This window comes from Rhodnius prolixus, unplaced genomic scaffold (assembly GCF_049639745.1).
Source record: "Rhodnius prolixus isolate KJV_2025 unplaced genomic scaffold, Rpr scaffold_2, whole genome shotgun sequence".
NCBI classification, from domain to species: Eukaryota; Metazoa; Arthropoda; class Insecta; order Hemiptera; family Reduviidae; genus Rhodnius; species Rhodnius prolixus.
Genome location: NW_027411592.1, coordinates 2,399,254 through 2,426,506, shown reverse-complemented (window position 1 = coordinate 2,426,506; position 27,253 = coordinate 2,399,254). Strand labels below are relative to the sequence as shown.

General features: G+C 35.6%; 1 protein-coding gene across 7 annotated transcripts in view; it reads right to left on the bottom strand.

Moving 5' to 3' along the window:
* The window catches only part of eIF4G1 (eukaryotic translation initiation factor 4G1), a 115,120-nt gene that overhangs the window by 74,255 nt on the left and 13,612 nt on the right, over window positions 1-27,253 (bottom strand). For 2 of the 7 annotated variants that reach the window (XM_074120366.1, XM_074120367.1), the window contains exon 1: window positions 24,385-25,186. The exons of the other annotated variants lie outside the window; for them this stretch is intronic. In XM_074120366.1, the coding sequence (XP_073976467.1) occupies window positions 24,385-24,466 (82 nt within the window). In that variant the 5' untranslated portion in view covers window positions 24,467-25,186. Of the gene's footprint in view, window positions 1-24,384; window positions 25,187-27,253 lie in introns of those variants that run through there. 7 annotated transcript variants of the gene reach the window in all.

The window sequence follows — 27,253 nt, the reverse complement described above, 5'->3', positions numbered from 1 at the left end:
CTTGTAACTTCCACAGTAAACAACAGATTATTTGTATGAAATTTTGTGCTCTTACACACTCTGTTTTACTGAGTAGTATGCTATAGTTTTCTTGTTTACAGATGCATTCGTTGAGAAGATATTGAGAGTTGAATTTTTTTTGGGTCATGGTTTTGCTGTGAAATGGAGCCCTTGTAACTTCCACAGTAAACAACAGATTATTCGTATGAAATTTTGTGCTCTTACACACTCTGTTTTACTGAGTAGTATGCTATAGTTTTCTTGTGTACAGATGCATTCGTTGAGAAGATATTGAGAGTTGAAATTTTTTTGGGTCATGGTTTTGCTGTGAAATGGAGCCCTTGTATCTTCCACAGTAAACAACAGATTATTCGTATGAAATTTTGTGCTCTTACACACTCTGTTTTACTGAGTAGTATGCTATAGTTTCCTTGTGTACAGATGCATTCGTTGAGAAGATATTGAGAGTTGAATTTTTTTTGGGTCATGGTTTTGCTGTGAAATGGAGCCCTTGTAACTTCCACAGTAAACAACAGATTATTCGTATGAAATTTTGTGCTCTTACACACTCTGTTTTACTGTGTAGTATGCTATAGTTTTCTTGAGTACAGAATCATTAGTTAAGAAGATATTGAGAGTTGAAATTTTTTTGGGTCATGGTTTTGCTGTGAAATGGAGCCCTTGTAACTTCCACAGTAAACAACAGATTATTTGTATGAAATTTTGTGCTCTTACACACTCTGTTTTACTGAGTAGTATGCTATAGTTTTCTTGTGTACAGATGCATTCGTTGAGAAGATATTGAGAGTTGAATTTTTTTTGGGTCATGGTTTTGCTGTGAAATGGAGCCCTTGTAACTTCCACAGTAAACAACAGATTATTCGTATGAAATTTTGTGCTCTTACACACTCTGTTTTACTGAGTAGTATGCTATAGTTTTCTTGTGTACAGATGCATTCGTTGAGAAGATATTGAGAGTTGAAATTTTTTTGGGTCATGGTTTTGCTGTGAAATGGAGCCCTTGTATCTTCCACAGTAAACAACAGATTATTCGTATGAAATTTTGTGCTCTTACACACTCTGTTTTACTGAGTAGTATGCTATAGTTTCCTTGTGTACAGATGCATTCGTTGAGAAGATATTGAGAGTTGAATTTTTTTTGGGTCATGGTTTTGCTGTGAAATGGAGCCCTTGTAACTTCCACAGTAAACAACAGATTATTCGTATGAAATTTTGTGCTCTTACACACTCTGTTTTACTGTGTAGTATGCTATAGTTTTCTTGAGTACAGAATCATTAGTTAAGAAGATATTGAGAGTTGAAATTTTTTTGGGTCATGGTTTTGCTGTGAAATGGAGCCCTTGTAACTTCCACAGTAAACAACAGATTATTTGTATGAAATTTTGTGCTCTTACACACTCTGTTTTACTGAGTAGTATGCTATAGTTTTCTTGTGTACAGATGCATTCGTTGAGAAGATATTGAGAGTTGAATTTTTTTTGGGCCATGGTTTTGCTGTGAAATGGAGCCCTTGTAACTTCCACAGTAAACAACAGATTATTCGTATGAAATTTTGTGCTCTTACACACTCTGTTTTACTGAGTAGTATGCTATAGTTTTCTTGTGTACAGATGCATTCGTTGAGAAGATATTAAGAGTTGAATTTTTTTTGGGTCATGGTTTTGCTGTGAAATGGAGCCCTTGTATCTTCCACAGTAAACAACAGATTATTCGTATGAAATTTTGTGCTCTTACACACTCTGTTTTACTGAGTAGTATGCTATAGTTTTCTTGTGTACAGATGCATTCGTTGAGAAGATATTGAGAGTTGAATTTTTTTTGGGTCATGGTTTTGCTGTGAAATGGAGCCCTTGTAACTTCCACAGTAAACAACAGATTATTCGTATGAAATTTTGTGCTCTTACACACTCTGTTTTACTGAGTAGTATGCTATAGTTTTCTTGTGTACAGATGCATTCGTTGAGAAGATATTAAGAGTTGAATTTTTTTTGGGTCATGGTTTTGCTGTGAAATGGAGCCCTTGTATCTACCACAGTAAACAACAGATTATTCGTATGAAATTTTGTGCTCTTACACACTCTGTTTTACTGAGTAGTATGCTATAGTTTTCTTGTGTACAGATGCATTCGTTGAGAAGATATTAAGAGTTGAATTTTTTTTGGGTCATGGTTTTGCTGTGAAATGGAGCCCTTGTATCTACCACAGTAAACAACAGATTATTCGTATGAAATTTTGTGCTCTTACACACTCTGTTTTACTGAGTAGTATGCTATAGTTTCCTTGTGTACAGATGCATTCGTTGAGAAGATATTGAGAGTTGAAATTTTTTTGGGCCATGGTTTTGCTGTGAAATGGAGCCCTTGTAACTTCCACAGTAAACAACAGATTATTCGTATGAAATTTTGTGCTCTTACACACTCTGTTTTACTGAGTAGTATGCTATAGTTTTCTTGTGTACAGATGCATTCGTTGAGAAGATATTAAGAGTTGAATTTTTTTTGGGTCATGGTTTTGCTGTGAAATGGAGCCCTTGTATCTACCACAGTAAACAACAGATTATTCGTATGAAATTTTGTGCTCTTACACACTCTGTTTTACTGAGTAGTATGCTATAGTTTTCTTGTGTACAGATGCATTCGTTGAGAAGATATTGAGAGTTGAATTTTTTTTGGGTCATGGTTTTGCTGTGAAATGGAGCCCTTGTATCTTCCACAGTAAACAACAGATTATTCGTATGAAATTTTGTTCTCTTACACACTCTGTTTTACTGAGTAGTATGCTATAGTTTCCATGTGTACAGATGCATTCGTTGAGAAGATATTGAGAGTTGAAATTTTTTTGGGTCATGGTTTTGCTGTGAAATGGAGCCCTTATAATTCCCACTGTAAACCACAGATTATTCGTATGAAATTTTGTGCTCTTACACACTTTATTTTACTGTGTAGTATGCTATAGTTTTCTTGAGTACAGAATCATTAGTTAAGAAGATATTGAGAGTTGAAATTTTTTTGGGTCATGGTTTTGCTGTGAAATGGAGCCCTTGTAACTTCCACAGTAAACAACAGATTATTTGTATGAAATTTTGTGCTCTTACACACTCTGTTTTACTGAGTAGTATGCTATAGTTTTCTTGTTTACAGATGCATTCGTTGAGAAGATATTGAGAGTTGAATTTTTTTTGGGTCATGGTTTTGCTGTGAAATGGAGCCCTTGTAACTTCCACAGTAAACAACAGATTATTCGTATGAAATTTTGTGCTCTTACACACTCTGTTTTACTGAGTAGTATGCTATAGTTTTCTTGTGTACAGATGCATTCGTTGAGAAGATATTGAGAGTTGAAATTTTTTTGGGTCATGGTTTTGCTGTGAAATGGAGCCCTTGTAACTTCCACAGTAAACAACAGATTATTCGTATGAAATTTTGTGCTCTTACACACTCTGTTTTACTGTGTAGTATGCTATAGTTTTCTTGAGTACAGAATCATTAGTTAAGAAGATATTGAGAGTTGAAATTTTTTTGGGTCATGGTTTTGCTGTGAAATGGAGCCCTTGTAACTTCCACAGTAAACAACAGATTATTTGTATGAAATTTTGTGCTCTTACACACTCTGTTTTACTGAGTAGTATGCTATAGTTTTCTTGTTTACAGATGCATTCGTTGAGAAGATATTGAGAGTTGAATTTTTTTTGGGTCATGGTTTTGCTGTGAAATGGAGCCCTTGTATCTTCCACAGTAAACAACAGATTATTCGTATGAAATTTTGTGCTCTTACACACTCTGTTTTACTGAGTAGTATGCTATAGTTTCCTTGTGTACAGATGCATTCGTTGAGAAGATATTGAGAGTTGAAATTTTTTTGGGTCATGGTTTTGCTGTGAAATGGAGCCCTTATAATTCCCACTGTAAACCACAGATTATTCGTATGAAATTTTGTGCTCTTACACACTTTATTTTACTGAGTAGTATGCTATAGTTTTCTTGTGTACAGATGCATTCGTTGAGAAGATATTGAGAGTTGAATTTTTTTTGGGTCATGGTTTTGCTGTGAAATGGAGCCCTTGTAACTTCCACAGTAAACAACAGATTATTCGTATGAAATTTTGTGCTCTTACACACTCTGTTTTACTGAGTAGTATGCTATAGTTTTCTTGTGTACAGATGCATTCGTTGAGAAGATATTGAGAGTTGAATTTTTTTTGGGCCATGGTTTTGCTGTGAAATGGAGCCCTTGTAACTTCCACAGTAAACAACAGATTATTCGTATGAAATTTTGTGCTCTTACACACTCTGTTTTACTGAGTAGTATGCTATAGTTTTCTTGTGTACAGATGCATTCGTTGAGAAGATATTAAAAGTTGAATTTTTTTTGGGTCATGGTTTTGCTGTGAAATGGAGCCCTTGTATCTTCCACAGTAAACAACAGATTATTCGTATGAAATTTTGTGCTCTTACACACTCTGTTTTACTGAGTAGTATGCTATAGTTTTCTTGTGTACAGATGCATTCGTTGAGAAGATATTGAGAGTTGAATTTTTCTTGGGTCATGGTTTTGCTGTGAAATGGAGCCCTTGTAACTTCCACAGTAAACAACAGTTTATTCGTATGAAATTTTGTGCTCTTACACACTCTGTTTTACTGAGTAGTATGCTATAGTTTTCTTGTGTACAGATGCATTCGTTGAGAAGATATTGAGAGTTGAAATTTTTTTGGGTCATGGTTTAGCTGTGAAATGGAGCCCTTGTAACTTCCACAGTAAACAACAGATTATTCGTATGAAATTTTGTGCTCTTACACACTCTGTTTTACTGAGTAGTATGCTATAGTTTTCTTGTGTACAGATGCATTCGTTGAGAAGATATTGAGAGTTGAATTTTTTTTGGGTCATGGTTTTGCTGTGAAATGGAGCCCTTGTAACTTCCACAGTAAACAACAGATTATTCGTATGAAATTTTGTGCTCTTACACACTCTGTTTTACTGAGTAGTATGCTATAGTTTCCTTGTGTACAGATGCATTCGTTGAGAAGATATTGAGAGTTGAAATTTTTTTGGGTCATATTTTGCTGTGAAATGGAGCCCTTATAATTCCCACTGTAAACCACAGATTATTCGTATGAAATTTTGTGCTCTTACACACTTTATTTTACTGTGTAGTATGCTATAGTTTTCTTGAGTACAGAATCATTAGTTAAGAAGATATTGAGAGTTGAAATTTTTTTGGGTCATGGTTTAGCTGTGAAATGGAGCCCTTGTAACTCCCACTGTAAACAACAGATTATTCGTATGAAATTTTGTGCTCTTACACACTTTATTTTACTGAGTAGTTTGCTTTAGTTTTCTTGAGTAAAGAACCATTAGTTGAGAAGATATTGAGAGTTGAAATTTTTTTGGGTCATGGTTTTGCTGTGAAATTGAGCCCTTATAATTCCCACTGTAAACCACAGATTATTCGTATGAAATTTTGTGCTCTTACACACTTTATTTTACTGAGTAGTATGCTATAGTTTTCTTGAGTACAGATCCATTACTTGAGAATATATTGAGAGTTGACATTTTTTTGGGTCATGGTTTTGCTGTGAAATGGGGCTCTTGTAACTTCCACAGTAAACAACAGATTGTTCGTGTGTTTATTAGGGGAGGTATGTTTTATTAGCTGGTATGTGGTCCGCCGTCTTGTGTACTACAGCGGTTAAGTCATCTTATAGGAGGTTTGATAGGCCCTATGAATATGACAACTGAGAGGTGGGATAAAGGTAGGTGTCATGTAAGTGTTGCTGGGTGGGGTAAAGGTGGTGTCGTTGAATTCGCCGATTAATGGTTTAAGGGGGGAAGGGCGTGGCTTAAAGCCCTTATCTAAGTTCCTGATTGGGCGATTAAGAAGGATTGGGTAGGGGTGGTAGTGTCGTCGAATTCGCTGATTGGTCGATTAGGATGGGGTGGGGGTAAAGGTGATGTCGAAATCGATGATTGCCTGGGAGGGCAGCCATCTGGCACATTTTAGGTGCGTCGATGATTATGTCAATAATGAGGGGGTAGGGGGCGTGGCTTAAACCCTTGTCCAATTTGATGATTATTTAATAAGAAGGGGGGCGTGGCTTAAACCCTCGTCCAATTCGATGATGGGTTGATTCGAATTAGGATGGGTGGGAGTAGGGTTGTGCGGAGTGGGGATGGCGGCCATCTTGCACAAAAAAGGTGCACATTTTAGGTGTGACAGAACCGCCATTTCCCTACTACTGTAGCACATTGACTGTTATAGGAGATAATCGAACTGTTAGTCATTAAATCGATAAAAATCGGTAAATAAACGTATCGAGGTTATGTTTAGTTAGTAGCATCTCTTGCAAGAACACACACACCAAGTTTCAGCTAGATCGGTCTATTTCTTTGTGTTTCGCATTCGTTTGAATCGAGGAAGTCGAGTGATTTTCAAAAAATGGACGAAAAAGAATTTCGTGTGTTGATTAAACACTACTTTATGAAAGGCAAAACGCCTCAGGAGACTAAAGAGAAGCTTGATAAACATTATGGTGACTCTGCACCTTCGATTAGAACAGTTTATAAGTGGTTTCAAAATTTTCGGAGTGGCCATATGGGCACAAGTGACGCTGAACGTTCTGGACGCCCTGTTGAGGTTACTACTCCAGAAATCATTGATAAAATCCATGATATGGTGATGGATGACAGAAGAGTGAAGGTGCGTGAGATTGCTAGTGCTGTGGACATCTCGAATGAACGGGTACATATAATATTTTGCATCAACATTTGGACATGACAAAGCTATCCGCAAGATGGGTGCCGCGATTGCTCACGCTTGACCAAAAAAACGAAATCGTGTGAAGTGTTGCAAGGACGGTTTGCAGCTGTTCCAGAAGAATCCGCAGGACTTTAAGCGTCGTTTCGTCACTGTGGATGAAACATGGATACATCACTACACTCCTGAGACCAAAGAACAATCTAAACAATGGGTTACCAAGGGGGCATCTGCGCCAAAAAAAAGGGCGAAGACCGTTCCTTCGGCCGGAAAGATTATGGCGACTGTCTTTTGGGATTCGCAAGGAATAATTCTCATCGACTATCTGGAAAAGGGTAAAACTATTACAGGTGCATATTATTCATCGTTATTGGACCGTTTGAAAACCGAGCTGCAAGAAAAACGCCCACGATTGGGCCCATAAAAAAGTCCTTTTCCATCACGACAACGCACCAGCTCACACCTCAGCAGTTTGTGGTCGCAAAATTATTGGAAATAGGGTTCCAACTCGTTTCACATCCCCCCCTCCCCTATTCTCCAGACTTGGCTCCCTCGGACTACTATTTGTTCCCCAATATGAAGAAATGGCTGGCGGGAAAAAGATTTTATTCAAACGAGGAGGTGATTGCAGAAACGAATGGCTATTTTTCAGACTTGGACAAATCCTATTATTCGGAAGGGATCAACAAACTAGAGCAGCGTTGGAAGAAGTGTATAAGCCTAAAAGGAGACTATGTTGAAAAATAAAAAAGGTTTACCCCAAAAAATTAAGTAGTTTTTATTTTTGCACGGACTTTTCAAACGACCCTCGAATGTCAAACCACGCCCTCTTTGGCCCATAACAAACTGGAAGATCTGTATTTTTTCCATTTTTCTACTTTCCATTACTTTTGACAACCAATTTATTAGCTAATTTTATTTAAATTAGGATTTTTTTGTTTTTTGGTTGCTAAAGAAGAACACGAGAGCACCAATTAGAAACAGTTAATAACAAATTAATAACTACTTTTAATAATTTATTTTTAATTTAATTTAAATTTTTACTAACATTATTTTAATTTAATTTTCGACCGGAGCTGATGTATAGAAACTCAAGTGCAGACAATATTAATACCTACAGACAAGTAAGAGTTTATAGAACCTATAACAGCAACATAACCTCCTTTTTTGTTGTTGGACGAACTTGTTCAACCAAACTTGAAAATGGCCAAATAAAATGAATAGTACGCACGCGCAAAGTAAATAGAGTGGAAACAGCTCTGCGCAACAATTAAGAAACAAGGAAATATATTTTTATTAGATTAATGATTATTTACTAAATAGCAACATGAGTTCGTCACAAGCAAGTAAACACACATCTGTATTAGTAACAATATAACTGTAAAACGTATCTTCTGATTGGACAAATATATTGAAAACTGCAAGCGCTCCTCCAGTCCTCTTCATCCAAGAAAGAATTCACACACACACACACGTCTGGGAACAATATTAAACCACGTTTACAGGAAGCAACCATCTCGATGGGAACTTTTACAGGATATGATGATGACGAACGATTTCTATATTTTTCTTTTCTCTCGATTTCCAGTAACGGATATACGTAAATTTACAAATTTAAATTTAAATCACCGGAAATGCCAAGTTTTTTTTCACCGGGAAGTCCTCTGAATAAGGGGCGCAATGTCTAGTGGGATCACACACATGACTTAGTTTTACTAAAATTAGCTGCGTGTTTTATGAACATTTTTACGAACTCCGAATTACGAAAAATATTTTTAATATTTACCTTTAGTAGACTAGAAAACAATAACTATCCAAAAAAAATCATCCAACTTAGAAAAAAAAAAAAAAAAAGAAAAATCAATTCAGTAACGTCTCACTTCCGGTTGAGGATTGAATCTCCAGGAGGTTAAGCAGATGTTCACTTTGCATAAAAGGTTGTTTTCTTTAAACGCTATCACTAAACGTCCGGCTGCTGTTTAAATTACGATCACTTTTACTTGAAATCTATTCCAGAGAAAGATAATTTATTTTAGACTTGAAAACAAGACATTCGCAAATTTTTAACAAATCGATGTGAGGTAAAAAACCAATGATTTTTTTTTCGAGTTTAATTGAAATATCGATTACTAAGTAGAATTCAATTCAGCAAATCGATTAACCACTTAAGGAAGAACTACCAATCGATAAAAAAAAAATAATAATAGATACCCATATAAGTAACCCTACCACACTTCGATGAAGCTGTAAAGATCGTACATGAAAGCAGTTAAAAAAAACTACAAAAATGACCTTGTCACGCACATTGGTGATGTTAATGACATCATTTTGCCTTTTTAAATAATCAATATGTCATCGAACTCAAATTATTCAAGAATGACTGAATAGAAGCTTTTATCTTTATTCAATTGGCGATGATGATACGACGTTACAAGTGGCTGATAGTTGAATAATCTTAAGACGATTTAGACGCAAACGAGCACCATCTCCAGCGGTGTAATTATTAATAAGATATGCGCCCACTAGTTGATATTAGACGTTTCAACGTATCTTAGGATGTAAACACGCGTTGCATAAATTTCGAATGAAAAATCAGAAACAAAATGGTAAAAGCCATTTTCCATTTCTTCTCCTTTCCCCATATCTTACCCGCGGAAGATTGTCAATGATCAAAAAGTTGATTACGGATTAGAAACCACCAGCGAACTCTGTTAAAGAACCGATTCAAAACTGACCTTGAATAAATCATTTAACAGTATGAACAGCAAGCGATTCAAGGTCACTCCCTAGCTTGTTTTTTTTTAAACCTTACATTTCTTTTTATTCTATTTAAAAAACCATAAAACAAAGCAACCTTGGGGCTACACAGCAGTTCCAAGCGGACGCGAGCAGCGCAGTCTAGTAGTACACGGGTTAAAGTGCAACAGCCTGGTGTTCAACTAAAGATTTTGATATATTAAAAGAACAGCCCAAATTTATATCTATCTTTACAAAAATCTACATTACGTATAAGATGATTACTAAGGCGCCACAGTAGCTGAGCAGTTAATAGACTATACCCGCAAAGTTATAAAGAACTGTGAAATTGGGTTCGATTCCCGGGTAAGCTAGTCGCCTACGTCCATGAAACCTAATTTGGTAGTTGGACGTAAAGCACGCATGTAAAAATAGGCATTATACTCTACTATAAGATGATTACCAAAAATATCTCTGTAATATTAGGTCAATATATAATAGATTCAATTAAATCAGAACAAAAAAAAAAGGTTGTAGTTTTGTAGTTTTAAAGTCATGACAATTTTAAAAGTTTCAATATTGCAGGCAGTGGTGAAAAATAAAACATGACGAATTAATGTTTTAATAACACATGTTTAGCTAATGTGTGTTTTAAATAATCTGAATAAACAACATTAAAGAATATTTAATTCTAATTCTCTTTGATTATGTAACAAAGTAATAAAAGAAATTTAGACAACAATAAAAATTTAAATTATACTTAGGAATGATGATGTAATTTTTTTTTAAAAAAAAAGGGAAGTAAAAAAAAAAACCGCTCCGCTTACTAAATCGCCTTTTTCAAGAAAATACCAAAATACTAATAAACATAATCCGTAGTTAAACGATTTCATCCATATTTGTAAACATACTGTAAAAATAAACATTCCATGACTATCAATATTAAAACAAACTCGATTACCCAATCGAGTAAGATTTAAACCCAATCGATGTATTAGTTTAGGAAATAATTGAAGTTAAACTTTTCATAGTTTAAAAACCTACCAAAATTCAACTCTCAATATCTCTCTTCCTATTCATCCTATTATCAAGATAACTTAACCAATTATAGAGTATACTAATGTCTACAAACGAGTAAATTTTGAACATAGACTGTGTATTAGTTTAGGAGATAATTGGAGTTAAACTTTTCATAGTTTGAAAACCTACCAAAATTCAACTCTCAATATTTCTCTACCTATTCATCCTATTATCAAGAAAACTTAACCAATTACAGCAATACTAATGTCTAAAAACGAGTAAATTTTGAACCCAAACTGTGTATTAGTTTAGGAGATAATTGGAGGTAAACTTTTCATAGTTTAAAAACCTACCAAAATTCAACTCTCAATATCTCTCTTCCTATTCATCCTATTATCAAGATAACTTAACCAATTATAGACTAGACTAATGTCTACAAACGAGTAAATTTTGAACATAAACTGTCTATTAGTTTAGGAGATAATTGGAGTTAAACTTTTCATAGTTTAAAAACCTACCAAAATTCAACTCCCAATATCTCTCTTCCTATTCATCCTATTATCAAGAAAACTTGACCAATTATAGACAATACTAATGTCTACAAACGAGTACATTTTGAACCCAAACTGTGTATTAGTTTAGGAGATAATTGGAGGTAAACTTTTCATAGTTTAAAAACCTACCAAAATTCAACTCTCAATATCTCTCTTCCTATTCATCCTATTATCAAGAAAACTTGACCAATTATAGACAATACTAATGTCTACAAACGAGTAAATTTTGAACCCAAACTGGGTATTAGTTTAGGAGATAATTGGAGTTAAACTTTTCATAGTTTAAAAACCTACCAAAATTCAATTCTCAATATTTCACTACCTATTCATCCTATTATCAAGAAAACTTAACCAATTACAGACAATACTAATGTCTAAAAACGAGTAAATTTTGAACCCAAACTGTGTATTAGTTTAGGAGATAATTGGAGGTAAACTTTTCATAGTTTAAAAACCTACCAAAATTCAACTCCCAATATCTCTCTTCCTATTCATCCTATTATCAAGAAAACTTGACCAATTATAGACAATACTAATGTCTACAAACGAGTAAATTTTGAACCCAAACTGGGTATTAGTTTAGGAGATAATTGGAGTTAAACTTTTCATAGTTTAAAAACCTACCAAAATTCAATTCTCAATATTTCTCTACCTATTCATCCTATTATCAAGAAAACTTAACCAATTACAGATAATACTAATGTCTAAAAACGAGTAAATTTTGAACCCAAACTGTGTATTAGTTTAGGAGATAATTGGAGGTAAACTTTTCATAGTTTAAAAACCTACCAAAATTCAACTCCCAATATCTCTCTTCCTATTCATCCTATTATCAAGAAAACTTGACCAATTATAGACAATACTAATGTCTACAAACGAGTAAATTTTGAACCCAAACTGGGTATTAGTTTAGGAGATAATTGGAGTTAAACTTTTCATAGTTTAAAAACCTACCAAAATTCAACTCTCAATATCTCTCTTCCTATTCATCCTATTGTCAAGAAAACTTAACCAATTATAGACAATACTAATCTCTACAAACGAGTAAGTTTTAAACCCAAACTGTGTATTAGTTTAGGAGATAATTGGAGTTAAACTTTTCATAGTTTAAAAACCTACCAAAATTCAACTCCCAATATTTCACTACCTATTCATCCTATTATCAAGAAAACTTAACCAATTACAGACAATACTAATGTCTAAAAACGAGTAAATTTTGAACCCAAACTGTGTATTAGTTTAGGAGATAATTGGAGGTAAACTTTTCATAGTTTAAAAACCTACCAAAATTCAACTCCCAATATCTCTCTTCCTATTCATCCTATTATCAAGAAAACTTGACCAATTATAGACAATACTAATGTCTACAAACGAGTAAATTTTGAACCCAAACTGGGTATTAGTTTAGGAGATAATTGGAGTTAAACTTTTCATAGTTTAAAAACCTACCAAAATTCAATTCTCAATATTTCTCTACCTATTCATCCTATTATCAAGAAAACTTAACCAATTACAGATAATACTAATGTCTAAAAACGAGTAAATTTTGAACCCAAACTGTGTATTAGTTTAGGAGATAATTGGAGGTAAACTTTTCATAGTTTAAAAACCTACCAAAATTCAACTCCCAATATCTCTCTTCCTATTCATCCTATTATCAAGAAAACTTGACCAATTATAGACAATACTAATGTCTACAAACGAGTAAATTTTGAACCCAAACTGGGTATTAGTTTAGGAGATAATTGGAGTTAAACTTTTCATAGTTTAAAAACCTACCAAAATTCAACTCTCAATATCTCTCTTCCTATTCATCCTATTGTCAAGAAAACTTAACCAATTATAGACAATACTAATCTCTACAAACGAGTAAGTTTTAAACCCAAACTGTGTATTAGTTTAGGAGATAATTGGAGTTAAACTTTTCATAGTTTAAAAACCTACCAAAATTCAACTCCCAATATCTCTCTTCCTATTCATCCTATTATCAAGAAAACTTGACCAATTATAGACAATACTAATGTCTACAAACGAGTAAGTTTTAAACCCAAACTGTGTATTAGTTTAGGAGATAATTGGAGGTAAACTTTTCATAGTTTAAAAACCTACCAAAATTCAACTCTCAATATCTCTCTTCCTATTCATCCTATTATCAAGAAAACTTGACCAATTATAGACAATACTAATGTCTACAAACGAGTAAATTTTGAACCCAAACTGGGTATTAGTTTAGGAGATAATTGAAGTTAAACTTTTCATAGTTTAAAAACCTACCAAAATTCAACTCCCAATATCTCTCTTCCTATTCATCCTATTGTCAAGAAAACTTAACCAATTATAGACAATACTAATGTCTACAAACGAGTAAGTTTTAAACCCAAACTGTGTATTAGTTTAGGAGATAATTGAAGTTAAACTTTTCGTAGTTTAAAAACCTACCAAATTTTAACTCTCAATATCTCTCTTCCTATTCATCATATCATCCAGAAAAAGATGTACATCGGAGAACATGCTTTTGTGTGGGAAGTCATGAATACTGCCCGTTGTGTAGAAGTATTGGGAATGTCTGGACTTCTTTTCTTCCTAGATCACATCATTCAATAATTCCAAGAAAACCGTTGAGAGAGATGATTTCAATACTCCATTAAATCTAGCCTGCGGATAAACTTTCAGAGAATAATTCGTCATTGATAACATCAATTACAAAGAGATAAACGAGCATGGAATACAAAAGGATTTCGACATAAGTCAATTCCTTTATCGCAAAAAAAGAAAATGGCATTTTTTTTTAATCGTAATTTAATTTAAATATTTCCTTAAGCGATAACAATTGATAAGATTACCTTACAACTACTACTCAGGTACACACACACGACTGATCTACCAACACGACCGCAACGCTACTATCGGCACAGCAGATAAGTAGAGCGGTTTCCAAATAAGGGGGCCGCCGCATTCCAGGAATTCCATTCCACAAACTATGGCTGGCTGGTATCCAATCATTTTGCGTTTCTCTAGGGTACTTGCGCTTGGTTTAGGATTAAAAGTTGTAATCGCCTATTTTTTCAGGCGGGGCTTAACGTCCAACTACCATTTACTAGGTGTCGCGGACGGAGGCGACTAGCAAACGTACTTTACTATTTCTCATTTAACCATTAAATAAAATCCAAGGCCAAGACCGGGAGTCGAACCCAGTACCACAATGGTTTAGAATTAAGTGAAATAGGGATTAGCGAATCCTCCTCCTCTACGACACAGAAATAATCTGGTGTAAACAACTCTCATGACTCTTCTTAACAAACAGAATTCTCTTCAAACTCCAATAACCAGGTCCATTACACTGAATCGTAATCTTACACAAAAGCCTACTTTTTTTTTTGAGAAATGCCCTAAAACAATTTCCCCTTTAAGAAAACTTGAAATATAAATCTTTGTATACGTTAGTTACGATATAAAAAGTCTACAGGAAATGCCTAGAAGACATTTTCGAGAAAGCGAACGATCTATTGGCTACAGAATAGTTCCGGTTGAAGAATTTATTTTCAAAATTATTTTAGCAACACTTTTAACCCTCTTCCACGATCAGTACACAGGAAGTAGCACCCCGTACGTTGCAGGAAAATTCTACTAAAGCGGAAATCTACTTTCCTCTTATTCCAGAACCATCCGTAACAGAATTTCCCCCTAGATACATGCTCCAAAACAAATTTAGTTATACGCCTAAAATATACAACTAAAATACCAGAGGTTAAAATAAAATCAATGACGTTGTTTTCAAGGATACCTTATGTAATTAAAAAAAAAAAAAGAAAAAAAAAATTGGCAAAAACGTACTTCCGCCTGTTCGATGACGTATTAAAAACTTATTGTAGCACTCTTTGGTGGCTTTTAGGTTAAACGTTCAAATTACTTGGAAATATAATAAACATATATAAAGATACAAAATGCAAGTAGCGTGTGTATTTTTTGAAAAATTTTACATGAACAATGTTACGATATAAAAGTTGTAAATCTCCAAATTGAAAGATGAGTACCATTAATTTAAGGAAAACAAGTACAACAGTAGTCAAAAGAAAAACCTTCATTAGGTGAAAATCCCATTTTGTAAATTATAACTTCCGGTGGGGATTTTCTTTGTCGAGAAAATGTCTTTTCCCAATGACCTGTACTCAAAGAAAAATAAGAAAAGACGATTGCTCGTTTTGCAGCTAAAGCAAACAACATTAATAATACTTTAGGAAAATAAAAAGAAAATACTACATTTACAGCTGTTATAAAATGATTTTTTGTGTTCTGTTTAAACTTATGGTCATGTGTTTGATTTCAGTTTATTATTATTTATTAGTTTGTTTAAATGTTTATTATTTTGTTTATTGATAAGTTTATCTCTTATTGTATTTTTCTTTAATAATTTTGTAACAGTCTGCAGCTCTGTACCCATTTGTAGGGTCTAAAAAGGGTTCACAAATTATTAAATAAATAAACCTTTTTTTCTTTGCGGAAGTGGCAGAGGACCGCCGCAAATCGTGTATTTCCGGTAAAACTTAAATTTTTCGAAACTAATAAAAAAAGAAATGCCACTTTTGCTTAAATCCACTGGAGTATATCCTGGAGCGGAACTGCGCTTTTTAATGGAGACGGCGAGTCCAAAAAATCACAACGACAATGTGGGGGTCAAGGATGGACGGACCAAAATGACCACAAATATCAACATTATCTAAATATACAAATTATCTATCTACATTTCAACTGGAATATTATTTTGTTAATTATTAATGTAAAACTAGATAAAGACCAATGACCGAGACGTGGGTCTGCTTTATCATTTCCGGTCTAACTGAGTACTGAGAGGCCTCTGTTGGCGAAATAAACCTCTCAAGACCGGAAGGGTAGTTCAAGCAAACAAAAAGGTCAAATCTTCGACGAAGAGTGTCAACTTCCGCACAGTGCAGATCAGCTATTCAGTGCACGCATTAGGAGCTCCTTCCTTTTCCGGCCTATTCCCATTGTCGTTCCTTGTACCCAATCTATAAACGTAATATTTATAGTCGCGATTTTCAGCTCTTCGGATATTTTGTTCTCACACAAGCCTAGATCAATCTTTTCGTTCTCAATTATCCTCACAGCTGATATGGTCGATGTTCAGTCGTACATAGCTTTTCTTGACGGCCCTTTTTAACTTTCCCGCCATGTTTCTTCCCGCGTTTCTGGTTCCCACCAAAGTTCGCATAATATAACCTTTGCTGTTCTCATTTCTGTCTCCGTGTGGGACCGGGTGAGAATAGTCCCACGGTATCCCCTGCCTGTCTTAAGAGGCTCAACTAATAGGGGACGTGTACAGAAAACCATCTCGCCTGGAATGGTGTAGTAAGCCCAAGCTGACTCCAGGAGAGTGTAGAGAAGCCTGGTAGGTCATGAGTTGGGCGTGGCTGGGCCAGTGACCATTCTAGGCCTTAAAATAGGAGACAGAGTTTCTTTGAAATGGTACCACGAGATGGTGAATCAGCCCGCTGGAGTTTTGTCTCCAGGTTCACGAGTTGAGGAAAGGCTTCGTGGAGGATGTGGTAAAAGCAGGGACGATGGTCGAGTCCCCTTGGTCTATTGTGTGGGGAGGAGGATGGTCGTTTAGCCTTCGGGAATAGTTGCGCGACCTTCTCATTCACCGCAAGAACATGTTCTCATTTCTGTTCCTTACAGGCTACAAGTGCACCTCGTTCATCGGCAAGAAGAAGAAGAAGAAGAAGAAGCAACAATCGCCTTTCTGTATCCTTTTTACATTACATATTCTTCTCTTCAGCATCAGTTTTTCTCCATCTTCATCTGCATGGGTTGTCTCGGTGTCTTTTGTTTGCCCTCTTTATGGTCGCCGCCTCCCATAGACCGCCAAAATGTGGACTGTCGGCGGGAAGAATAAAATGCCAATCGATTCCCGCCACAGCGGCAGCGCGACTTGCTGAAGTTTGGGGGTCGTTGAGCAGACGGCCCCCAGCTCTCGAAGCTCAAATGTGGGCACCGACGAAGTTCGTAGCATTATCGGAGAGATCATCTTGGAGGGCAACCCACGCCAAGCAGTGAAACGATGAAAGGCTGCTAGAAATGAGGATGTGGGAATTTCAAAGGCAATCTCGAAGCGCTCCGCCTTAGTGGCAAAACAGATGAAGGCTCCAAGATAACCCTTGGTGACCGTGGCAAGAAAAGCTGTGTACGACGGAACATCCGGTGAAAATCGAAACTGGAAAAAAAAACATCAAAAACTTCTATTCCGGTTTTTCAAGAAGCAAAGTCAAACACCCTTTAATAACTTTCAAGGCCTACAAAGTTCATACTTTAGCTATGCCTTAAGCTATCAATTGTGTGCTTTCAGTTATCCTAATTTTATTTTTATAAATACGCCCTAAAAAGGGCAAAGGTAATTCCATTCATCGAAGTAAGAAGGAGTAATATAAAAGAGGGGCCCCCCGCCACTTTTAAAAGCCAATTTTGTTATTTTTATCTCGTCCTTGAGAGAGCGCTGGGGATTACCCAGTCCGAATTAAGTGGAAGAGAGATTGCTGGGGATATCCCAGTTCTGTTCAACCTGTCCGTCTCCCATTACTCTGGACAATCGTCTTTACTTTCCTTCCTTGCAATATATTTATTATTACATCCTACCACATCGTCTTGCATTCTAGACATTAGGCAGAAGTAATTTGGGAAAAAAACATGGACACCCAGGATTCATCAAAGAAGGAATAAAGGTTAATGGAGGGGGAAGTGCATTCCAGTATTTCTTTTTCATCAGGGAATTCCCGGAAGCTCTCCTTGTTTTCTCTCACCCAATATTTACTATTTCTGCATAATCATTGGAAAGTATCATATCAAGTTTTCCGTAAGAATGAATCCTCCCAGAAAATATTAAGGCGCGCGCAAAAGAAAACGGAACTTACTTCCGGTTTATCAATTATTAACTTTCACTAATTAATATGTGGAAAAGGAAAAAAAACTGGAGCAATAAAAAAAATTATGGGAACGGCCAAGATGAATGCAACATATTTTACCATTCAGTGAGAAAACAGGAAGTGTCCACTAAGAATCTTAAAGCGGATGTTAATTAAGGCGCTAGCCAGTCCAACCACCCACCACCATATGGTAATTAATTTTACCGGAAATACTATATAGAAGAACCTATTGTAATCGAATAAATTTAGTAATCTGAATTTAGTTCACTCAAAATATCCCGTTTTATGGTCGCGCCCCCCAAGATCGGAAAAAGTGTGCATGGGTGCCAACATAAGTATTTAAGCAAAACATAAATCAGATAACCGGAAATACCACTTTTTATTCAATAAATACTTTCTTGAAAATGGGGCTTTTCTGCAAAACTTCGTAACTACAATAAAATTGTAAACATGGTCATTTTTTACTTTCGCCATTTTTTGAGCAGTTCTGTTGGGGAAGGCTTTGTTTAGGCTTTCTTGTTTAGGTTATATTTCAGTGTAGTTTTGAGGTTAGTATTTGTATGACTCAAAAGTATTTAGGGTTAGAAGAAAATTTGGGAGTTAATGAAAGCTGAATACTAAGTTAGCTTTTATGATACTAATATCGGCAGGAGCTTTCAATAAAAAATTGTTAGATATTCGGCTGAATAGAAGGCGACATTTTTAGTTACCAACATTTCTATTGCGGTTATAGGAAGTCATGTGAGTTTAACGAAAGATTTTTTTTTCTTTGTAATTGCATGTCTCATCAATAGAGACAATTATTGTTAATCAATGAAAATTCTTCAGGAAAACAAGACTAGGCTTGTTCCGCTAACAAATAAGCCCAGCTGTTAAGAGCGGGAAAGTGGATTTTCCGCTTGTCGAGTGACGTAGATTAAAAATAGGTCAGATATTGGACGGAAGTATATCATTGCAACAGTCGTCAAAGCTCAATTCATACGTGGACATACTGAAATGTGAAATAATGGGAGACAGGAATGAACTTTAGTAATAATTACGTCATTATTTAGAGAGTGGTAGGCGAGCGAGCGATAGACAGACAGACAGACAAGTCGCAACATGATTACCATCACAGTGAGAACAAGTCTGTCTGGCCCTCCACCAATCCCCGCCTGTACAGTACAACAATAGAGAGCTCCTTTCTCCACAATGCCACCTTCAGTACGGCCTTCACTAATCTTTTCTGGCAAAATTTAAATTTATTTACGAGTTATTTTAGTTTGTAAAACGGAACCATCTTGTGTAATTGGAGATCATTAACGTTTAATAATTACATGTCTTTTGTTTTTTTGCAGTCATCAGGTGTACTGAAAAGGAACACTACAGGGACCACAAGTCAGTTGACAATTGGCTGCTACACATTCGAAATGTGAACGAAGATAATGACGTATCAGCCGAAATAAGACGAAGGATAGTAGCGGCTAACAGATGCTACTTTGGGCTTCGAAATCACCTGGGAAGTCACCTGATATCAGGGAGGCAGACGAAGCTGCGATTGTACAAGACCCTGATCCGGCCAGTCTTGGACATACGGCTCTGAAACTTGGACCACATCTAAAACAGATGAGAGAAGGCCTCCTAGTCTTCGAAAGGAAAATACTGGGGCGAAATTTCGGCCCACTATGCGTAGGACAGGAATGGAGGTCTCAGACGAATCAGGAGCTGTATGTAAATGTTTAAAGAAATAGATGTGGTTAAATTCATGAAATTGGCTAGACTTCAGTTAGGATGTGATCAGGATGAGGGACGAGGACATCCCAAAAATGAGCACCTCCATGGAGTTAGGAGAGTTGGGAGGCCGAAGCTGCGCTGGACGGACGGTGTTGCTGGTTGATGCAAGGTCGATGTTGATTATCGCCAACTAGAGAGTGGCAGCACAGAGCAAGGACTGACTGGCCGGAAACTGACTGAGGAGGCCAAGACTCAGCAATGAGTTGTAGCGCCGTTGGATGATGATGATGGTGTTCTAAAAAAGAACACTATAGGGATGTTCTTCCAATTACCACCTCCTCCACTACCAAAAGGAAACAGCTGATCGAGAAGTCGAGAAAACCTTGTAGTAACCTTAAAGAAAAGACTTACTTCCGGGGCAATCGCTATTCTCCCATACACGGTGCACTCGAAGCAGATAATAATAAAGAATAATTTAACTTAAAATTGGTAATTTGTCGTCCATATTGGTAATACAAAAAAGTATTGACAATAATTCTCTTTCTTTTCAAATTCGGGCCTTACACAATCACCGGTCAATCCACAATCTTCGTGAAGTTAAATGTTAACCCTCCCGGAGATTGTGGCGTCTGGTAAATCTTGACCAGAACTTTCTGAGGTTTATTCAGGTGTATTGGGGGCGATTGGAGTTGTGGCCATGATGCTCCTCCCCTAGTGTCACGTCACTACTTTATTAGTTCATTGCACTGATATCCGGCAATTTTTTGCCGGGTTTGTTGGTCTTCAGGACCCAGGGGGCGGGGAACAAATTGGCAATAATTAGGTTTACACTCGGCCAGTCTGGATCAATCAATACTTCTGGACTTCACCTGATACTGAATCCAATTACCGCCTTCCTGATGGTCAATTCGCTCTCCTCCCAAGATGGATCAACCACTGCGCACGCTGATTGGGGACATTTTACGTTTCTCAAGGGGAGCGGAAACACAGTTTGTTGCGATCTGCAATATTGAAGAATATGAAAAGCGAATTGCTTCCAGATTTGACCAATTTTTACAGACATGGGCTTGTTGAAGCATGGTTCACCGGTAAGCGGGAGAAGAGGATGATGTCAGAAGAGATCTTTGTGGGTACAATACAGGAGGAGGCTGTGGTGGACCACTTCATCATCCAACCAACCGACCCTCCTCCTCATGCTACATGTTCTTTTGGCCGATTGACTGCAATCCAACCACCACTTACGTAAAGCCAGCAGCTCCATTAATAAAGCATCTCGACATTTCAGGCGACCTTAATCTCCGGTTGGACGGACAGCTTCTCCCCACATTCAACCGCCCACAGATTTTTTTTTATTTTGCCGCAAATAGCAAAAAAAAAAATTTTGCAATATACAGAACAAAAAATTGCAATAGTTTATATCGATTACATAATTATCGATCTTTCTTTTTTTTTATTCAGTAATGTAATCATTTGCTGCTTTATATACATTCTAGTTTGTTAAAAGTGCGAAAATAACAATTATGCAATAAGAATGGAACAGACTGTACCACATTTCGTAACATGTGAACATTTTTATTAAAAGTACCTACGCTAACAGATTACCGGTTTCAAATAAATACTTGGGACCAATAGAAGGGCATTACAAATCGAACATAACTGGTTTTTTAGCTCGTATTTTAGGTCATAATAATAAATGTAACATATTTATATAAAGTAAAATTTATTTTTTTGGATTTTACTTTTACCCTACGTCATCAACAATATCTCACGTTAAAAAGACTCGATTTATTAATCGAAGTTTAAATATTTATCGTAATACTGTACTTCCGGTTGGATGGCCGCCATTTTCAGGGAATTTAGAAATTCAGTTTCACATTTTATTCTAATTAATATTTGACAAGTGGAAAGGGGGTGCGATAAACAGTTATGGCTCTTTTAGAGGGATGCCTACCCCTAACTTTGTTTATTTAGGGTGGAGGGACTCATGGGACTTGGGACCTGCGCCCTAGGGACGTTCTGTTTGTAGCCCGATTAGTCTATACGTTTATATTAGAAGCAATAATTTGGAGGCCTGAGTAAGAAGAAGGTTGAATGAAGTCTTGAACCGAAAGGACCTAAATACCAAAGTGACGTGGTATCAGTGTCATGTAACCGAGAGAAAGTTTAGAACGAACACAGTGTTGTGGGTGTGTTTTAACTGTTACGCGCGCTGTGTGGGTGAAGGGCACACAGTGCTGCCACCACCACCTTCACCACAGCCGCAACCAGTCTGGCCAACTCACTTGTTATCACTGATGAAAATTCTCTTTTACTTTTGTCAACATCGATTACAAAACCAAACACCTTCACAATTATGTTGAAGACAGTGACTAGTTATTTTGAAATTCTTTTTTTTATCTTTGTAATTCAAAAGTATGGAAAATGATTTCGTTTTAAGTTTTAAAAAATTTTGATTTCCCCCCCTTCAAATAGTTGGTGGATGTAATGGGTGGGGCGCGCGATGGCAACTGGCACCGTTCTGCCCTTAAGATTATCGTCAATTCTAGTCAAGGTTTAAAACGGGTAATGCTGGACCAAAATATGTTCATCTGTATCTGTGAAATCAATCTTACGAGCACAATCTTCCAGAAATATGGCCATGTTGAAGCTATTGGCATCACCAAAACGACAAAATAACTGGCTATCGTATTTAATATATCTAGGAAATTATAATTTCTATGAAAAAAAATCTGGTAGCAAAACTCTCATGACTTCCTCTTAATATTATTCTTTAAATTAAACTCACAAATATTCTAGAAACTTGGCACTTTTTGTTATATTTAATTCTAATAACTTTAGAAATTTAGGCTTAATCGGATTTCCTGTATAAGTTTCCAGAAACTCCTGACGAACTGAAAAATCTCGTCATTAAACTGATACTTCCGGTAGACCAATTTTGACTAAAACCTTATTGGATCATCTGAGCTAAGACGTTTAACGTTCTGCGATTTCTGGTATTTGATAATCACACAAACAGAGAGAGAGAGAGAGAGAGAGATTTTTCAGGCCGCTCGTTACATTTTAAGGGAAACTTAATCTATCGTGCAATAAAATGTCCATGTTTGAAAAAAGAAACACTCGGGAGTCTTTTCTGAGAAAATGTGTTTTTATACACCCACAGCCAGACCATTTGATAATTTGAAACGATTGCAAAACTTCCCCTTATTAGATGTAAGAGCAGGCCGTCGCTTTACTTTTACGCAGGGGTGCCCTAACCCTTTCATCCTCCCAAATTTTATCAATATCGGGCTAAGATTTACAGAGTTATCACTTATCAGTAACAATAATATTGGAGGGGGCCTTACATACATTGGGCGAACTCCTCCCAAATATGCGCATCGTGGAGTCCTCTAAAATGCAAATCTACATAAAATTTTGAATAATATGACACTTCATTCACGAAAATCGGTTATTGCGACGATGATTTGAAAAAAAAGATTGCAAAACGTACACCCCTTATTAGGTGTAAGAGCAGAATGTCGCTTTACTGTTACGCAGGGGAGCTCTAACCCTTTCACCCTACCAAATTTTATCAAAAACGAGCAAACATTTACAGAGTTATTGGTAATACTAGTTATAGAGGGGGCCTTACATACATGGGGCTAACTCCTCCCCCTTTGCATATACAGCGTGGAGACCCCCAAAAGGCACATCTACTTAAAATTCCGAATCGAATGACACCTCATTCATGAAAATCGGTTCGTGTGTTTACGCGCTACGCAGTTTACAAAAAAGGTATTGTTGTTACCGGACAGTTTTAATTAATATTCTAAGATGATGGGATAAAAGGCAACGGAAGAGTGCGTACGATTTGGCGAAGGGGAATCATTCAACATAGCTTTTTGGCTCGAAATCGGCCAATATGCCGTCATAAAGCAAATTTATCGAAGGATAAATTAAAAAGAAGAAGAAAACAAAAAAAGAAAGCAAATTAAGAATCAACAGAGGAAACGAAACTGATTAAAGACTTTAACCAAGAATTAGACAGGAAGTTACAAAGTTTGCACCTTTTGACGCTAAGAATGTAAGAATTGAGAATTTTGTGCACAGCCAGACAATGTTTGGTTATAAAATAAACACGAAGGCCGAAAAAAAAAGATTACTAATAAAATTTCTACAATTACTTATTCGAAAGAAAACATATAAATTATAACAAAAACAAAAAAAAAATCGCATTAGTTGTTTTCGAGAAATTTTCAAGATTGATAAATCGATTTTATATCGATTGACTGATTTTGTACACAAGCTTGTTGTCTGCTCCAAATGGTATAAAACTTTTAACTTGGTTAAAACCTTTCAAACCGGGTATTACCGTTGAAAACCAGTAATCGAATATTTTACACGATTCCTAGTATCTAATTAAGTCACCAATAAAATATTTAAATATGAGTAATTAAAAATAATATCGATTTTTAACCAAGTTATAGTACAGATTTTATTGTTGTATAAAGTTCTTAATTTGTTTTAATTGTATTGACTACACGAGATTCACTACTAACATTTTTAAATAAAACATAACAAAAGTTACGCAATATTTCTACTGGTTAAAAAAAAACAAAAAGAAAGACATGGGAGGGGTTGAAAAAACTTTGAAAGAGACAAAAATTACCTTGAGGAAAAGCATTGACATCCTGGCTGGCGCACACTATACACATGGGGTAGAAGGTAAAGATCGTAGATAAAATAGTCATTCCATTTTTAACTACGGATATATCTTCTATTTCTGGACATTTTTCAAGGATCCAAGGCAATAACTTTACACTCTGTCTCACTCACTCACACCAAAAAAAACACAGTTATCTATGTATCTCTGTCAGCCCAACTTCAAGGTGGTATAACCTTCTACATTGCAACCTTCCTTGTCAACAACAAAAACAAAAAAAAAACGTTCGTGCAAAAGAAACAGCTGATTTTTTTTTATAGAAAAGCACACAATGGCGTGTTGATTAGCCGCGACAAATATAATAACATCTAGAAAATATAAACAGCAAAAAAAATTTTACAATTTTCAATTTTACATCAGATTTAATTTTTAAAATTCCCTCTAACCCATTTTTAATTTCTGATTTTGAGACTTTTGGCCGGAAATATCTCCGTAACAGTTGAACAAAAAAAAATTATAAAAATAAATAAAACGCTGGAATTTAAAAATGTTTGCTCAGTTGACTCAACAGAGGACGTGACAATTCACGTATTAATCAAAATAGTTTACTTTTCTCAAGCTGAGGAATGTGTGTAGGCCAAGATCTATATTGTGACACAATCGGACCACGTTTATTGGGGAATGAAAAATTCCTATTTACCAGACTGCCGGTGAAAGTCTACTTTGGCCTGACCTAATATCTACAGAATGTAACTTTATTATTCTCGCTGTATGCCCACTAACTACACTATCGCTCTATATCATTAACATGACTTTCTGTACTCCAATCTTGCCAAAAAAAAAATTAAACATTGCATGTTGCATTGCAATAGCCTACCCTGGACGACTTAAAAAGTTTTTACGAAGAAAAATTATTTTTTAAAAAAACTTATAGATCTATGAATTGAAAATGTCGAAAGAAGCATCACATCCTGTAAATAAATATATCCAATCAAAATAAAGTGGTACTTGCAGTTGAGGAACACTCATCAAACTCGGAAATAATACTTTCTTGTTACTGGGACTAACAAGGAGATCAATGAGAGAGTACAGAATTACAGTAAGAGCTGAATTGAGCTGTAAGTGGATATGGAGACCGCCAACATGTGGACAACAAGCAACTCACTATTACCAGCTGTTCAGGTTATCTGTAACCTTCCTTGGGTGGACAAATTACTTTAGATGGCCCCTACCTGCTTACAAAATCAGAAATCATTCGAAAAATGACCTCTTCAGGGCGCACACAGTTAAATATTACTTTCACCTTTCTCTTCACAACAAAAGTATTACCCAAAATTCACACCGGAAATGGGCGGAATTTGAAGGGATTCGTACGTAGAAAGCTCCAAGTTTATATTCTGTTCTGAGATTATTGACGGGGACCGCTTTCGCTTAAGTTCACAACCAACTTTTCTCAACTTCATTTGCAATTATTTGCATAACTTCCAGATTTTTATTATTTTTTTTTAAATTCAAGTGACCTTTTAAGAAAATTTAAATTTCAAAATGTTCACACGTGATTGCAATTATTTCCTCTCTTACGCAATTTTAAGGGGGGAAAAAACTAAAAATTGTTTAAAGAAACCCCTTTTTTAACAAGTGATTAGCAAATGACGTCAAACGAGTATTTAGACTGTTAACACAATTACGTCATGAAAGAGAGCGTGGGACAGCCTACATACCGAACTAATAGACAAATGCGTTAGGCAGTGGGCAAGACACTAGCGATTCAAAATAACTTTTGTGCGGATGGTGGTGATATTCATCAATAAAAGGAAACATAACAAACAAAACATTTAGTAAAGTTAACCTGAAAGGAAGGTTACTATTACCTAACAAGCTACCACCGCAGCCTTCTGTAAATTATGAATAATAATAATAATTATTATTATTATTATTATAAATAAATAATAATTATAAATTAAATTATTTTTCATTTTATTTTATTATTTTTTTTTTTAACCAAAAGAACTACTGCAATTACGTCTTGGAATACGATGTTTTTACCAAATCGACCACTTGTACCTGTATAGTTGAAATGTTTTTCTGAAAAAATTCATTTTATGGACAGTTCTTGGTGAGCTATGAATACAAAGGTAACCTCTAAAGAAGGTTTTATTTTGAGATTACAAACTGATTATTAGCTATTCGTGTGAAATCCATGTTAATGACGTGGCACTTCCGAGACAAAATTTTACTGCGCAGTACTTACCCTTTCACGGAAAATAAAATTTTATCAACAAACCTTTTTTCTGTTTTTTTAATGAAAAAAAAAAAAAAGCAGAACAAAATAATATAAATCACCCGCTTAATTTGTTAACAGCTGACCACAAAAGAGCTTTCGAGCAGAGTTATTGTTTGTAACTAACCCAAGATGAAACTGTTTAATCAACCCTCTGATAATGAATGAAACTCCAAAACCGGTCAGGGATTAAAAAAAGACATGTTACGACTTTCTTGCTGCGAAGTAAAAAAAAAAAAAAAAAACAAGCGATAGTTGGCAGCACTGTGAAACCTGAAAGCAATTATTTGTAAACTTTCGAGAGTCAGTTTTCCAAGAAAAGCGAAAAAAAAACAAACTATATTTAGCTCAGTATTGTTTCCGGTTGAGAGTTTATAGCCAAGAATTATAAATCGCTTACTCTGGTAGTACCGGAAATGTTATTATGAAGTTTGAAATTATTGAGATATTCCACGACCATATGTATTTTTTTAAAAAAAACTATACTCAAACCCCCTCTCCCGGAAATTCTTTGAAATTTAGCTTACAAAACTTCTTTTTTTTTTTTGTAAAGTAAAACCGATTCAAATACGATGAATTATATGGTTATGGAAT